This window comes from Monoraphidium neglectum (assembly GCF_000611645.1).
Source record: "Monoraphidium neglectum strain SAG 48.87 unplaced genomic scaffold scaffold01310, whole genome shotgun sequence".
Taxonomy (NCBI): Eukaryota; Viridiplantae; Chlorophyta; class Chlorophyceae; order Sphaeropleales; family Selenastraceae; genus Monoraphidium; species Monoraphidium neglectum.
The window spans coordinates 1-15,182 of NW_014012318.1; the positions used below are offsets into that span (position 1 = coordinate 1).

Here is a 15,182-nt window from a genome sequence, read left to right on the forward strand (position 1 = left end):
GCCCCCGCCCCCTTCCACGGCCCCAGCCGCGCCCTGGGCCACTACCGCCTGGACGGCTGGGTCACTGAGCACGTTGAGACGCAGCTGGAGGTCAGCAACGTGTACAGGTGAACGGGGGTCACCGCAAGGGACTGTGAGGGACAGGGTTGAGCTGCTGAAACCGCACCTGCCCGATGCAGGTTCAGACTGCGAGTTGTCTGCCCTGCGTCAGGGTTCACCTGCAAGAATTGTGTGTGTCTGCTTGGAGCTTGTTGGTTGATGTATGACGCGGGCAGGTTGATTCTGGGTTTCTCTTGTCAAGCGTGGCTTGCTTGTGCGTACCGCAACATGCTTGGGGCCAGTGGCCGTGTCGTGTTGGGCGACCGACGCATGGTGGGCGCTTAAATCACAAGCACACGCACGCCCAAGACTCTGGGCACTGCACGGCAGTGCGTGCGGCCGCGGCCGATGTCCGGCAAGCTCGCAGATGCTGGCGCCATTGCTGCTAAATCCTGTCCCTCCTCATCCCGGCCACCGCCCCCTTGCTTCTTGCCCCTTAGCACTTCACATCCCAACAAACCCCCAATCGAAAACAAACCCTCTCAGGCTGCTGGCGGACTTTGATCCGGACGCAAAGCGGCGCGCGGCCGCCCACCAGTCGCGCGCGCGCGTGATGGGGCCGCTGGTCGGCTCCTTTTCGGCGCAGCACTACCCCGGCCTCCACAAGTGAGCAGTGCGGTGGATGGCCAACGTGGTGCTACCACTGCAGCACCACCAATGTGGCTGCCTGCGTGATATTTTGTGCAGCCACCCGGCCGCGCACACCTTGCTCCAGCCGCCGAGCCTGCCAAGCGTTCGCTCTCCGCTGCTACTGCAGTACGTATATGATACGTTGCATTTGCCTACAACTGTACAGCCGAAGCATGACGATCGCGCGCCTCCTCAGCTCAAGCCCTTCCCCGCCGACTATTTTGCCCGAAGGAGCGTGATCCTTGAAACTGCCAACGCGTGGCGCGAGGCGGCGGGCGCGCTGGAGGAGTGTGGCGCGCCGGCCAGCAAGGTTGGCCTTCTTGGTTGCATTATTGTTGCCGCTGGTTTGCTGGGGTGATGGAAAATCGACTGTCGCTCCGCCCGCTCGCCAAACCAGGCATCGCTCCAGGCATTGCCATGCATGAAGATGAGGACAGATCAAGCCATGCTACATCCGCACACATGTACCAAAAAGGCAGTCAATGCCATCTGAGTGAATCAACTGCAACGTCCGTCCGTTTGCAGGCCGCCGCCGCCGCGCGGCAAGCGGCTGGTCATTATCAGCTCTTCCTCGCCTCCCTCACGCCCGGGGGGTCGGATCCGGGCCCCGGCGGAAGCGTCTCATGGGGCTACGGGCAGCTTCCCGACCCGCTCCCGGCCGACGACGAGGCGCACGCCGTGAGGGCGGCTTTCAACGCGGGCTGCCTGCTCAACACGGCCGTCCGGCTGGGCGGCGGGCGCGCATGCGGCGGCGCGGCGGGCCGCGACGCGGGCGTGGGCGGCGACGGCGGGTGCGTCGGAGGGCTGCTGCCGGCTCGTGTCCTGACAGTCTTGCGTGCAGCATTGCGCTTCAGCGTTCGATTGTTCATATCCATCAACGCTTGTCCTGCTACATTGGGGCACCGAGCACCCAAGCAGCCGCCCTGCCCCTCGCTTTTCTCTCAAATTCTGACTCAGCTTCTGGGCCGTTGTGTGGGGCTGCAGCTTAGTCTCACACTTGCAATCAAACTTCTATTCTTCCACCGGCCTGCATCACGTTTGACTCAAGGTCCGACAGCGTGCCCCAGGGCGCCACGCAGGCGCCGCTGCGGTGGATGGCGTCGTACGTCGCGCGCCACCGTTTGACCGCGTTTGACCAGGAGGCGGCGCTGGCCGCTGAGCTGGCGGAGCTGCTTGACCAGAGGGCCGCGCTCGAGGCGTCGGGGGCGGCGCAGGCAGCACGGACGGCGGCGGCGGGGCGGCAGGCGCGGGGACGGTGATGACAACGGCTGCCTGCGACAGGGCCGCCTGCGTTTCAACGTTTTGGCTGTAACCACAATCATTCTTGTCACACAGCGGCCTTGCTCTGCTGCGGCTGGTTGTAAGCTTGCACTAGGAATCAAACCTTTCAGCATCATCGTGCCCCTGGAGCCTTTGCCCCCAATCCCCCGCTGCTCGAGTTGCCGCCCCCTCTGCTGCTGCCCTCAACGCCGCCGCCGCCGCCGCCGCCGCTGGCAGTACCACTGCTGCCCCCACCCTCCGTGCCGTCGCTGCCGCTGGCAGCCCCGCCGACGCCGCCGACGCCGCCCTGTCTGTGAGGGATGTGTTTGCGTATGAACTCGGCCGCCTCTGTGATGACCGCCGCCGCCTCTGGCAGGTCGAGCGCCCCCGGGCTGCCGCGCGAATTGAAGCTGTGCCACTGCGAAAACGCAGGATGTGCACGATCCAAAACGAGGGCCAGTGGATCGCGCGTGCAAGGGAGGGAGGCCACTCTTGCGGGCGCCACGAGGGCGCTGCCGCCTGCGCGTGGCCGGGAGCGAGGTTTCCTACAGTGCAGCTTCCGCTTGCCAGCTGGCAGCAGCCTGGAAACGATAGGCGCGCAGCCCACAGGGGTGAGTAATGAGGGCTCGCTCACCATTCCTTCGTAGGGGCTTATGCTGGCGTCGACCCCGCCCGCGCGCATGCGGTGCCGCAGCAGCACGGCATCGCTGAGCAGCACCTCCCGCGTGCCGCACGTGATGAGCACCGGAGGAAAGCGGCCGCCGCGCGCCTTGGCGCGCGCGGCACCGTAGTCGCCGAAGGCGGGCGACAGCAGGGGGTCGTCGGCGCTGGCGTTGCCGGCGTACAGCTTCCCGGCAGCTGCCAGGGCGTCGGGGTTGAGCATGGGATCCTGGTGGGGTGGAGGTAGGATGGGGGCGCGGGCGGATCCTGACGGCAGAAATACTGGGGCGCCCACTTTTGCGTCGATGGGTGTCGGTTATGTGGAATTGCATGGGGTTGTCGCAGGGTGGAAGATCAAAGCAGCTACTTGGAAGCTGCAATCATGGTTTTTGGGCGCAAGGCGCCCGACAGGCACACGGCTTGCATGGCCCTGCGGTGCTGGGCACCTGATCTAAAACAAAGCGAGGCGAGCCCACGCCCACTCCCCCACCTAACCACCCACGCACCGCGCAGCACAGCGTGACAGACGTGTCAGTGACGCCCCCCTTCAGCACCGCCCACGGGCTGAACAGCACCGCCGCGCCCGGCAGCGGCAGCCCCTCCCCCGCCGCGCGCAGCAGCAGCGCGGCCGCGAGGCCGCCGCCGGCAGAGTCGCCGGCGAGCGCGACGCGCGCCGGGTCGACCCTCCTTATCAGGGCGCTGTAGGCGGCGAGCGCGTCGTCCAAGGCGGCGGGGAAGGGGTGCTCCGGGGCCAATCGGTAGGCAGGGGCGTAGGCCGGCAGGGCCGCGGCGGCGGCGAGCGGTGCGAACGCGAAGAACATTGCTCGGGGGTCCCCCAGGCGGTAGCCGCCTCCTAGGGAGTTGTTCGGGTGGGATCAGGGGGACGGATTACGCGTGAGGGAGGCATGAGACTGATGAGCATGAGAGGTTGGGCGTGTGACACCTGGAGGCGTTCGGGGACGCAGGTTGGGTTTGGGTCAGGGAGTCGGGCGCGGGACGCGGGACGGACTAGGGATGCTGGAAGATGGAGGGCCGCGCGCAGCGCCTGGGTCGCACCGTGAAAGAAGAGCAGCGCAGATGAGTTGTCGGCCGCAGGGCTTCCGACGCCACCTGCGGGCCGCCCGTCGGCCCGGAGCCCGGGCCGCGGCTCCGCCAGGACCGACTGGACGCCGCCGAGTGACGTCACCTCGTGTCGCATTACGTAAACGGCGCGGTACCGCTCGGAGGGCAGCTTCCAGGCGGCCGCGTCCTTGGCGCGCTGCCGCTCCGCGTCGCGCCGCGCCTCCGCCGCCCGCCGCGCTTGGGCTGTTGGGTCGGCGCTCTCCGAAAGGGTGGCCGGGGAGGGCGGCTGTGGCAGGCGGGTGCCTGACAGGAAGGCGCTGGCGCCGCGGCTGAGGGTGGCCGGCGCCGGCAGGAACAGCTGCGCGGGGCACTCTGTCATCGGCCGCGGCGCGGCCGCAGTGCGGCCCGCGGCAGCAGGGGTGGCCAGCGGCATCAGTGCCAGCAGAAGGGCGACGGCACCAGCCACATGCTGGAACGCAGAGCGCCATGCACACCGAGGGGCCAGTTGATCATGCGTTCTAGTGATCCTGCGGCTTTCACCGACTTCAATTAAGCTCATACTGCCCGTGCCGCTGATCAGGTGCACTTGAGGTTGGTTGTCAATGGCCGCAGGTCCAGATCATTTGAAATGACTTGGTGGCTTGCTGGTTCGCGAATGTCATGACCGGCACCATGTCACATTGTACCCCATGTCAGTATCGTATCACGGTAAGCGCTTTTCTTAAGCAGCCTTACGAGCATTTCTAGAGTGACACAGATGCGATCTGGTATTTCAAATTGAAGTATCGCACTACACCGTCGCGCCCCTCAGGTCAAAAGGGTATCCATCAAAGGTGAGTCCTACATGCAAAAGCGCCGTCTGATATGGCTGTCGGTGCAGTGCTGCCCGTTTGCGCTGCTGATGCCAACGACGCACGCGACCCGCTGCGTCGGCCCAGACCAATAAATGCGGCACAAATCGGTTCTACCAGCCAACACCAAGGCAAGCGCTTAGGACGCTTCACAGCCATGAAGACTAGCAAGCGTTGTCACAGGCCAAGCGTCAGCAACGCCCACCACCTGCTGCACTCCCCCAGGCAAGACAAGAGACAACCTGGGGATCCCACAATTACGGCCCGCTTCTTATCATATTCAGGCCGCTGAGATGCTTCCATCACAAAAAGCGGCCCCTGCAGGTGCGCCTGGAACGCGGCGCAGCCATCCCATGATCTGCGCCTGAAGAGTTGCTGTTAGTGTGCCCGTTGTGCGACATGACACCTCCGCCCATCCATGCGCCACGATCAACCACAGTGCTTGTTTCAAACCCCTGATGCACACGTGGGCATCAGAGTCTGTGTCAAACATGCATGATCACACCAGCACGCGGGCCCGCAGCCCTGCTCAATCATGCACCCCGTGTCCACCATGCACTGGCGCAGGCCACCACGTTGCTGCGACTGGCATGCAGGACCTCTCCAGGTACCTGGACAGCGGCCTGCTTTCTGATATAGATGTGGCCATCCTCGTCAGCAGTAGCAACAGCAGCAGCAGCAGCAGTAGCGGCCCCGGCAGCGGTGGCAAAGACACAGCGCTTGCGCACGCGGAACCCGACGCCGGCGGCGCCGCCCCGGGCTCCAAGCGCGCCCGCGAAGACGAGCCCGCCGCGCCCGCCGCTTGTGCTGCACGACGCCTCCCCGGTGTTTGCGGCGCAGATCGAGCGTTGGACCCATGACGGCGCCGGCGACGCGGACGCCGAAGCGTCTGCGGGGGAGGCGGCGCGCCCCCGCCTGCGCCGGCGCGCGGCAGCGGACTTGTCTGTGGCAGTTGAGCGGCAGCGCCCGGCGAGGCCGCGGGTCGAGTTGATGGTGGACGACGCGGAGGATGTGAAGGCGGCGCAGCTGCTATTCCGCTCCATCTACGCGGGTGTCAGGGCCCTTGAGGGCACCAGCCAGGCGTTGGTGCTGTCAGTGCTGCGGCTCGCCGACCGTTTCCAAGTCAATCAGACCGCCGTGGCAGCTGGGCGGCTCCTGCAGGGAATCCCGACAGACCAGATTGAGTGGTCGACGGTTGAGGCTCTCTTCTCGCTGCCGGAGGCGTGCCTGGAGGCGCCTGCTTTTCGCGCGGCGCTGCAAGCAGCCAGGAACAAGCTGCAGCAACAGCTGGGTGACCTTGATGCGGCGATGGGCAACGCCGTAAAGCGGCAGCAGCTGCTGTCGCTGCCGCTGACGGCGCTGTGCGCGCTGCTTCGGGATGACCGCACGCGCGCGTCTTGCGAAGATACGGCGCTTGCGGTGGCGACATTTTGGTGCCACAAGCGGTGGGGGGCTAAGGATCGCGGAGAGGACGGCGCCGCGTTGGGCGAGGAGGGCGAGCGAGAGCTGCAGCACTCAGCGGCGCGGCTCGCCGGCGTCGTGCGGCTGGGGCGGCTGCACCCCGTAGTGCTCCTGACAGTGGCGGCCCGCTCGGCGTGGGTGCAGGCCGCGCTCGCCAGGGAGCAGCTGCTCGAGCTGACCGCTTTTGCAGCCGGCAGCAGAGCTTACAAAGAGGCTCGGCTTCACAATGGTGGCGGCTTGGTTGAAATCGAGCCCCAGTGGTTCTACCCCAGCCGGCCGCTCACAGCGGCTTTGGAGGCTCAATCTGTGATCGAGGTTTCGGTGGAGCAGCTGAAAGCGGCGACAGAGGCGGTGCTGGCGGTGGCGCGCGACGGAGGCGGCGAGGGGGTCGGAGTCCAGAAGCTGGTGGAGGGGCCGGCGCGGTTCTTCCGCGGCTTCAAGTGGCGCGGGTGCATCACAATCGTGCCAGGGGAAGGGCAGCACACCGTGGAGTACAGCGTCGGTCTCGAGCTTGTCGACGAGGGCCGCTTTGACGTGTGCGCAGACCAGCTCATTGTATGCAAAGCGACGTTTCTGGCCCTCCAGCGGCCAACTATCGCCGTGCAGCGCGCTGCACGGCGCTTTGAAAGCATATCAGCCATACACGGATGCGCGCACCGCATCGGCCATGTGTGCCATTGGGGCGACTTTTGGGGCCTGGGGCCACAGGCGGGGTGGGACCCGGCCGCCTGGCAGGCCAAGGGGCTGCTGCTGGATGGAGGCAAGGTGAAGGTGCGCCTGACACTGACGTGATGTTGACGAATGACAACCCTGCACAACCTAGCCATACGCTTTGCACGCGCGGCGCATGGTTGGGACGTGTTAGTGTTGGCCCACTGTCCTATAATTGCTGTTGTTTGTACAGGCACATTCTTTGTATGCGAGCCATGACTGCCCACCTTTTTCAGTCATTGCTCGGTTGTAAAGTCCACAATTGATGCTAGCCGGCTGGTTGGTGTTTGCTATGCTTGATTGAGCGCCTGCGAGATGGAAACTTTGTGGTTCCATAGGGCCGTTGGAAGCGAGCAGCTTCATGGCAATTGCCGGAATGTGTGTGTGGGGGGGGGGGGGAGAAGGGCTTTCTCTGATGGCTCAAAAGCTCCAAGCTGCATTCAAGAGGATTATTGTGATAGACCAGCTGTGGCACTCGGTGTTTGAAGCTGACATTGAGTGTGGTGCAGCGCACACAATGCCGGGCCGTTGGCCAAGGCAAAGCAGGACAGAGCAAGGGCTTCGGCCCAGCAGCTTTGCGCACACAAGACTTTGACAAAGGGAAACAATTGCTTGTGCCTTTGGGTCTCAAGCAGGTGAGGCTAAGGCCTCACTCCCCCGACGCCGACCACACTCCCAGGCACGCACACAGCTGGAGCCTGCGTCACTCCTGGGAACGGCACTGTGTACACCCTCGGTGCAGTACAATTCGTGGTCAAAGGTTTCACAACTTTGTTTGAATGCTGGTAAACCATAGTCAAACTTCCTCGTTACCGATAGGCTGAGGTTGGTATTTGGCAAGTGCACATGTGGACTTCTTCAACCAAGCCACAATGCATGTACACGCTACGCTACACCCCTTGACAAGCGGCAAACGGTGACAGGCGTGTGCTGTGCGTGTGCTGTGCGTGCGCTGACAACAAACAAGTCATAGGTTGATGGCAGCATCTCTCCTGGTTGTGCATCGGATACAAAGGTTGAATGCCATAGCTTGGAAGACACGCTTTCAGCATAGACGCACCTGGCATGCTGATGAGGGGTTATGAATGCCTGAGCAGGGGATGGGGTTGGAGGGGCCAGGCAAGGGGCACGCCCTGAATTTAGAGGGGAGCTTGCATATGTGATTACAATTGACGGTGCATCAACTGCTTCAAAGTTCGATCCTGCCCGACGCCTCAGATCGCCACACAAAATGCAGGCTAGCCTGAAGCGCTCCAGCACGGCCAGTGCCTGTGCCTGGCGTCAGGGCCCCGCTCGCAAGATCAGCGTGACGGTGCGCGCTGCTGAGGGCACCATCAACCCCTCGATCAAGAAGGACGTGGAAAAGGCGAGCAATGGGCGCTCGTCGGAGGTCACAGGCGATGCACATTGACATTGAGTGGCATGTTGCTGACGGCAGTATGTCTGCTTGCTGCACGAGGCGCGAGGCGCGTGTGTGTTGATAAGGGGGCAGGGTGCGGCCCTCACACTCTGGAAGCACTAGCTGCACCCCGAGGCGCACACCCCTGCCGCCCACGCTGCTCGGCACATCCTAGGTTGTCGACACTTGCAAGGTCGATGAGCTTGCCGGCAAGAAGGTGCGGTGCCGTACCCTGTGGGGTCACATGCATCGCGCAGCAGCGGCTGCCGCCTGGTTGCACCTGGAAAATGCCAGCTGACCCAACATCAGAACCTTCTCGCCCCTATCTGGGAGCCAGCAGGCAGCTGCCGCCGGTAGATAGGAAAGAGTGAGCATCGCAAAGCTCGCGAACCCATCTGCCCTGCGTGCGCGGCGACGCATCCTTTCCCTGCAGGCTGTGTACTGCCGCTGCTGGCGCTCCGCCACCTTCCCCCTGTGCAACGGCGCGCACGTCGCTCACAACAAGGTGCGCCCTGGCACGACAGAGCATGGCGTAATCACCGCAAAATGCATCTGGATCATCACATCGGGCACCAGGCAGACGTCACGCGAGCCAACAGCTGACTGGCATTTACTCCTTGACTGCGACACTGCGTTGACCTGGCATCCAGCGTCCAGCATCCAGCGTTCTCCAGCCTGCCGTACGACAGCGCTCGATTCGCAAGCCGCCACACCAGCAGCAGTTGTGGATGCTGCAGCTGCAGGGCCCACCCATAGCTGAACTCTGGGTTGCAAGGCGGCCCGGTAACGGTCGACACAGGCATGCTGCCTGCTGGCTGGTCTCGCTCAGCAACTCCTGATTTTCCTTCAATGCTTCACAGGAGACCGGCGACAACGTGGGTCCCCTCATCATCGAGAAGAGCAGCTGAGTAGCAGGTGCACGGCAGCTTCCCACCAGGCTCTCGCGCACATGCCTGGCGACTGCCTCGAATTTTGAGCGCTCTGCGCTTGCAGCTGCCATTGACACGCATTTTTAAATGCCGCAAACGGCGAGTCCGGTCCTGGGTGGCATGCATGACCTATTTGACGTGCGCCCACATGCAAGCATCGTGTGAAGGCTAAAGGGCAGACCTGTGTAATCACCACATAACCATGGCGTCATCAACGCTTCATCAGCATCAGTAACTTTTCAGGGGTTGCTCGTTCCTGCTTCCTGGAGGCCAGGGGACAGAAAGCCTGATGCTTTGCGTCGCTGGCTAATGCGGCAGTCATCCAAAGCACAGCGGAATTGTGATTGGTTCACGCGGAGACCACAAGGCTGCCACTCATACGCGACACACACCAGTGGGAGCCTTCGGTCACTGAGTAAGGCAATGCAAGTCTGCACGCTCAGTCGCCGGTGTGCGTAATCGCACTGCACACACATATCAGCGAGCAAGCGATCAGTGGCGCAAAGGTGCCACCTGCGGCCTTGGGGCGGGCGTAAATATTCGGCCTGGAGCACCGCTCCGCACTTAATCCGCCTGCTCCTTGATCCATTTGAGGACAGCTGCGCGCCGACTCGCTTGGGCAAGGTCCGAGCGCGCACGGCGGTCCCAGGGGCACGCCGCACCGAGCGCCCAGCGAAAAAGGTCAGGATGTTCTATATGAGCCACGAGATAGCACATCATCTTGTTCCAAGGGCAGCCCGCGCTGCGAGCCCATCGCAGCACCTCGAGTTGGCAAGCAGATGCCGCCGCCTTGCACGTCATACCATTCCAAGGGCAGCCGGCGCTGCGCGCCCACTGCAGCAGGCTCAAGTGGCCTCCTATCGCCGCCATCCCGCAAGTGCGTTCGTCCCAGGGGCAGCCGGCACCACGCGCCCAGCGCAGCACGTCCAAGTGGCCCTCGCCTGCTGCCAAGGCGCACGTCAGTGCGTCCCAGGCGCACCCCCTTCCGCGCAACCACTGCAGCACCCCCAGATGACCGCTGCCCGCGGCCGCCGCGCACGCTTGTTCGGTGCAAAGGCAGCCAGCGTTGCACAACCACTGCAGCATGCTGAGGTGGCCGCCGGCCGCCGCTGCTTCGCACGTGAAGTCGCGCCATGGTAAGCCGGCGCCCCGCAGCCACCGCATAATCTTCATGTGGCCGTGACGAGCGGCGGCCATGCTCGTCTGCCCGTCCAAAGGGCAGCCCGCGCCATGCAGCCACTGCAGCGTCTCGATCTGGCCGGTGCGTCCTGCCGCTTTGCACACTGCCTCATCCCAAGGGCAGCCCTCGCCGTGCAGCCACTCCAGCGTGCCGAGGTTGCCGCCGAGGGCCGCAGCGACGCAGGTGCTCAAGTTGCAGGGGCACCCGGTGCCGCGCAGCCAGCGCAGCACCTCCAGATGCCCGCCGTAGGCCGCCATTTGGCAGAGCACTGCATCTTCCCAGGGGCAGCCCGCCCCATGCGCCCACCGCAGCGACGCGAGGTCGCCATGCGCTGCAGCGCGGCGCGCGGCCGTCGAGCGCTGCGCCGCCGTCAGGCGCGGCCACTGCTCGCATACAATCCACTGGGGCAGCTGGAAGCCGGAGAGCTGGTGGCAGCTCTCGGCAACTTTCTCGACGACGGGGCCTGCCGGTTCCGCTCCAATGCAGTACTGCTGCAGAGCGACGCGCCTTGGCGCCGCCCACCCCTGCCAGGCACGGCTGAGCGCGCCCACCGATACGCACTGCTCGCTCGCTGGCAGGCGATCAAAGATGGCGGCCAGTACGTCGGGGTGGCTGATGATAGCGACGGCGGCCGCATACTTGTCGCAGTGCTTGAATTGGGTTGGCGGCATCACAGCAGGTGCTGCCATCGCTGCGTGCAGCTGTCGGCCGGGTCGACACGCCGACGTGTGTACGCGTGCAAGATCAGGACACCGCAACGTATCCAAGCAGCGTACGGGCGCCCTTCTGCTCTGTTCCTACGGAAGCAGATTTGGATTGTGATCGCAGCGTGTTTTATACCGGTAGATCGTAGTCCTTGAATACGGCTATCAATCAACCAACAGTCGTATGTTAGTGGAAATATGTTTTGGGACCGTCCACCCCAAACGTTCTGAGACGCGCCAATTTCACTGAACAGTACCGGTACCACAGTGATCTTTTCTGCACGCACCCGCGTTTACAGCCGCGACTGCTTTTACAACGGGGTAGCTAGCTATCCTGCACCGCTCCACAACCTTGCCAGCGTGTCGTACAGCTACCCCACTTGCGGCGGTCGCACCGCCGCTGCACCCCCATCGGCGTTTTCAAGGGGGCCTGGTCGCCGTTTCGAGCGGCACCCCGCAACTCAACAACTTGACAGATAACGGAGCTCCAAACCGTCGGCGTGGCCGCCGAGCCAGCGTTAACGCGGCTGCAGGCCAACGGGGCACCGGCTGAGAGGCAAACCTGAGGACAGTGCTGCGATGGATGGGGCCGACCCCGACCACCCGCCAGAGCCGCTGCCGCCCACTACCGAGGTCTTCTTGAATGTATATGATGTGGTGCCCCCCGACGGCACCGGCGGCCCGGCGGCGCCCATCACGCGCCTGAACAACCTGGTGTGTTTGAATTGGAACTGGAGGACTTGCAGCGGGGCATGCGCCAACGCAGCATGCGCGGACCAACCCGTGGCTGCCGCCGCATGGAGCGCATAGGCATCGCCCAACGAGCAGTGGCTTGCGGCGGGACCCGCATGCCGCTCTGCCCGCTTGTCGGGGCGTGCCCTCCCCCATACCCCCACGCCCCCTGCCGCATGGGCGGCACAACACATGCAGCACTCAATGCGCGCTGCTCTCCATGCATGCGGTCCATGCAGACGCGCAACCTGTTTGGGGGCGTTGGGGGCGTGTTTCACGGCGCCATCGTCATCGGGGATGTTGAGTTCAGCTTTGGTTACTGCGTGAGTGGCACCTCGGAGCTGCCTGCATGGCAGCCTTGGCAGCTGCAGGGCCAGCAGCAGCGGATGCAGCAGCAGCAGCAGCAGCAGCAGTAGCAGCAGCAGCAGCAGCAGAGGCAGCAGCAGCAGAGGCAGCAGCAGCAGAGGCTGCTGCAGCAGCAGCAGCAGCAGCAGCAGCAGCAGCAGCAGCAGCAGCAGGGGAACCGTGGAGGTGCTCGTGGTGGGCCCGCATGCAGGCCGACCATGGGCCATGAGAGTGTGCAGCCTCCGCATCGCTCCCCCACCTGCACTCATCTCATTCATCGGTCCCCGATCCCAATTTGCAGGAGTCAGGGTCTGGCGTATACCACGTGAGGGCGCGGCAGAACCCTATGTACACGTTCAGGGAGACCATCAGCCTGGGGCACACCACACTGGACCAACCACAGGCGCGCAGGGTGGACACACGGGGAGGGGGGGCACACCCTGCGTTTTATTGTAGTGGGAGTGCCGGTCTACCAAGGACTGCGCGCCTGACAATGAGAAAAAAAGCGGGGGCGGCTTGCCTGCAGTGGGCACGCTGCCGGGCGGTGCGTTCGGTGTGACACTTGCAAGGAGAGGGCCCGCAAGCCAACCATTGATTAGAGCTGGATGCAATCGTGTTCGACCAACCGTCGCTGATGCTTTCGGACCTGGCACGGGTGACCCGGCTGATCTGAATGGTTTGGCTGGTCTCAACCTCGGACTCCAGATCATGGCGATCGTCCGCCGCATGCGGGCCGAGTGGCCGGGGCTGTCGTATGACCTGCTGTCTCGCAACTGCTGGTGAGGATGGATTGCGGGGCTAGGCCGCGTCCTCCCTGCATGATGGCGTGTGGCCATGCCCGCGCCCTGCGCCAACCCGAGCCCTCCTTGCGCAGAGTTCATCCCCGGCCCCTTGCTCCCTCGGTGCCCATCTCTACTGCTGACCTGCAATTTGGTTCGCACCCACGATGACGAAGCCGGCCCTGTCCTGGCCTCGGATTCCTCCGGCCCCGCAACGCGCGCGCCTCCTGCCCTGCTTAGGCGTCAAGATCCTGTTCTTCCTCCGGCGTTTTCACGCCCCTTCTTCGGTCCCCAGTCACTGGTTTCAGACCCGTGGATGTGTGCTGTCTCGCAATCCGATCCTCATATGTCCCCATTCCCCCTGACCCCCGATCACACCCAGTCACTTCTGCGACGTGCTAGCATCGGAGTTGTGCGTGAAGCCGGTGCCGGCCTGGCTCAACCGCTTCGCGGTCACGGGGGCGTCGGCGCTGCAGGCCACCAACGACGCGTCAAACGCGGTGGGGGCCCTTGGCGGCCGCGCCGTGTCGACACAGCCACATGGCGCAGATCCGTCGGCGCGGCCGCGCTTGACGGGGCGGCAGCGCAGTGCCCATCTATTTGCGACGGCCTCCCGCCCCCTTTTCCCGCCATGCAGCCGGGCGGGTCTTTACCAGCATTTGAGCATACGCCCTTTTCCCTCATGCGGCTCGACCCATCAACACCCCTCTCACTGTTTCTTTTCCGTCTCATGCACCACCCACCCACCCCTCCCTGTGGCTGTCTCAACCCATCCACCCACCCCTCCCTCGAGGCTGCCTCTCAACTCATGCACATTCATCCTTTATTCAACGATCATGCCCAGGTGAAGGGCATACGGGAAGAGCTTTCGCGCCTTTCTGGGGAGTCCGTCTCCTGGGTCCGCGCCGGACTGCAGCGCACAGTCCAGGCAGTCCAGGCCGGCGCGCAGGGCGCCCGCACCGCCCACGCCGCGCGCGGCGACGCGGGCGCGCCCGCGTCTGCGGCGGCGCTGTTCCAGCACGCGGGGGGCGTAGTCAAGGCGGCGGCGCGCGGGTGGCAGACCGCTCTCAACGGGCCAGCCGCCACAGCCACAGTGCTCGCCGTGGCCGCTTCGAGCGACGGGGCAGTCGCGCCCACGCCCGTGGCGGCCGCCGCGACGGCGAGCGCTGGGGCCAGCGGCGGCAGCCAAATCAGCGGCGCCGGTGGCGAGGGGGGCGCGCTGCCGACGACGGCGCTGCGGTGGGCGGGGAGCGTCAGCGGCGGCGCGACGGACGACGTCTTGTTCGTCGGCTCCAACGAGCCGCTGGGAAAGCCCCAGGGGCACTCATCGGGCGCAGCCGGCGCCACGGGCGCGGCTGGCGGCGGCGGCACCGCGCGGCGGCCGCCGTCGGACGGGGGCGCGTTTGCTCTGGAGGCGGGCGACGAGGACCTGCAGTGGGGCGCACGCGCAGGGGCGGCCAAGTGACGGGGACGCCGCCAGCGTTTGCTGCGACTGCCTTGGGTCAAAGGCGCTGCTGCTGTCAGACGATGGTGGCAGCGTTCCAAACAGTGCTTTGAGCTTTCATCACTGACCAAGCGCATCCCTGTCCTTGTCAGCATCATTTGGCTGCTCGGAGGCTTTGAGCTGGCAGACGGTGCCTCTGTTGCCAGTGTTGCGCTGTCGACTAAGCTTATAATGCTGCACCTTCCTTATTGCAAGCACAGCGTGTGCACTGTTGAGCTCCATGATGTCCTTTGCAAGATTTAGTGATCCTCGGACGCTGCCGCCGCACTAGTCAGTCATCGGCACCCTGCACCGCTTGGCACCAGGGTGGATCGGCACCCTCGCGTCCGTTGCCCCCAAGACGATGCGCATTGAAAACCACGGCTGCAAGTAGCGAGGGCTTGGTGAAGCCATTGGGGAGCAATGAGACGATTGTCAGCCTGAGGGTGGGCGATCAAACCGCCGCCACTGAAAACGGGTTGCGGCACGCACTCGACGGCATCTGGATGACAAAGCGGGCGCCAGCAAGTAAAGCACAAGGCGGGCGGTGGTGGTCAGCAAACGGCCAGAGGGCGGCCCAATTGGGGAATACGGTGCGACACTCCAAAGGCAGGGGATGCTGCATCCAAACAACACAGCATGTCCATGTGCGACATTCAAAGCAAGCAGCAACACAAACAAATAGGCAAACCTACGTAGAAAGCATTCGTCCACCTGTGTTGGGACCGAAACCTGGGAGGGAGCGTCACCCCTTCGGACGCGTCAAAACACGAGGTACCGCCTCATGACCTGCCGCGCCAGCTCCCCGGCCCCCGTGCGCCGGTAGATGTGCACGAGGTTGTGCGCCGCCTCGCGCGAGAGGCCTTCCTCCAGCGCGCGCGCCTCGAGGGTCAGCGG

At 64.3% G+C, this 15,182-nt stretch overlaps 6 protein-coding genes across 6 annotated transcripts; 4 read left to right on the forward strand and 2 right to left on the reverse strand.

Moving 5' to 3' along the window:
* Positions 1–1,777: 1,777 nt before the first annotated feature.
* On the forward strand, positions 1,778–1,988 carry MNEG_7421 (hypothetical protein; the record flags this gene model as incomplete). The annotated part of the gene is made up of 1 exon (XM_014044101.1): positions 1,778–1,988. A coding segment is annotated over one exon (211 nt), but the record flags the coding sequence as incomplete, so codon positions are not given.
* A 134-nt stretch (positions 1,989–2,122) lies between these two features.
* Positions 2,123–4,144, reverse strand: MNEG_7422 (alpha/beta hydrolase domain-containing protein; the record flags this gene model as incomplete). Its single annotated transcript, XM_014044102.1, has 4 exons — positions 2,123–2,407; positions 2,624–2,878; positions 3,156–3,502; positions 3,706–4,144. 4 exons carry the CDS (start codon positions 4,142–4,144, stop codon positions 2,123–2,125), a joined length of 1,326 nt encoding a protein of 441 aa, XP_013899556.1.
* A 1,408-nt stretch (positions 4,145–5,552) lies between these two features.
* MNEG_7423 (hypothetical protein) lies at positions 5,553–6,815 on the forward strand (the record flags this gene model as incomplete). The annotated part of the gene is made up of 1 exon (XM_014044103.1): positions 5,553–6,815. The coding sequence occupies one exon, from the start codon at positions 5,553–5,555 to the stop codon at positions 6,813–6,815; it is 1,263 nt and encodes a 420-aa protein (XP_013899557.1).
* A 1,150-nt stretch (positions 6,816–7,965) lies between these two features.
* On the forward strand, positions 7,966–9,041 carry MNEG_7424 (CDGSH iron sulfur domain-containing protein 1; the record flags this gene model as incomplete). The annotated part of the gene is made up of 4 exons (XM_014044104.1): positions 7,966–8,046; positions 8,309–8,350; positions 8,567–8,638; positions 8,994–9,041. The coding sequence occupies 4 exons, from the start codon at positions 7,966–7,968 to the stop codon at positions 9,039–9,041; spliced, it is 243 nt and encodes an 80-aa protein (XP_013899558.1).
* Positions 9,042–9,626: 585 nt separating this feature from the next.
* On the reverse strand, positions 9,627–10,931 carry MNEG_7425 (hypothetical protein; the record flags this gene model as incomplete). Its single annotated transcript, XM_014044105.1, has 1 exon — positions 9,627–10,931. One exon carries the CDS (start codon positions 10,929–10,931, stop codon positions 9,627–9,629), a length of 1,305 nt encoding a protein of 434 aa, XP_013899559.1.
* A 594-nt stretch (positions 10,932–11,525) lies between these two features.
* MNEG_7426 (hypothetical protein) lies at positions 11,526–14,267 on the forward strand (the record flags this gene model as incomplete). Its single annotated transcript, XM_014044106.1, has 7 exons — positions 11,526–11,660; positions 11,918–11,982; positions 12,050–12,218; positions 12,325–12,435; positions 12,729–12,802; positions 13,185–13,302; positions 13,719–14,267. The coding sequence occupies 7 exons, from the start codon at positions 11,526–11,528 to the stop codon at positions 14,265–14,267; spliced, it is 1,221 nt and encodes a 406-aa protein (XP_013899560.1).
* Positions 14,268–15,182: the final 915 nt, after the last annotated feature.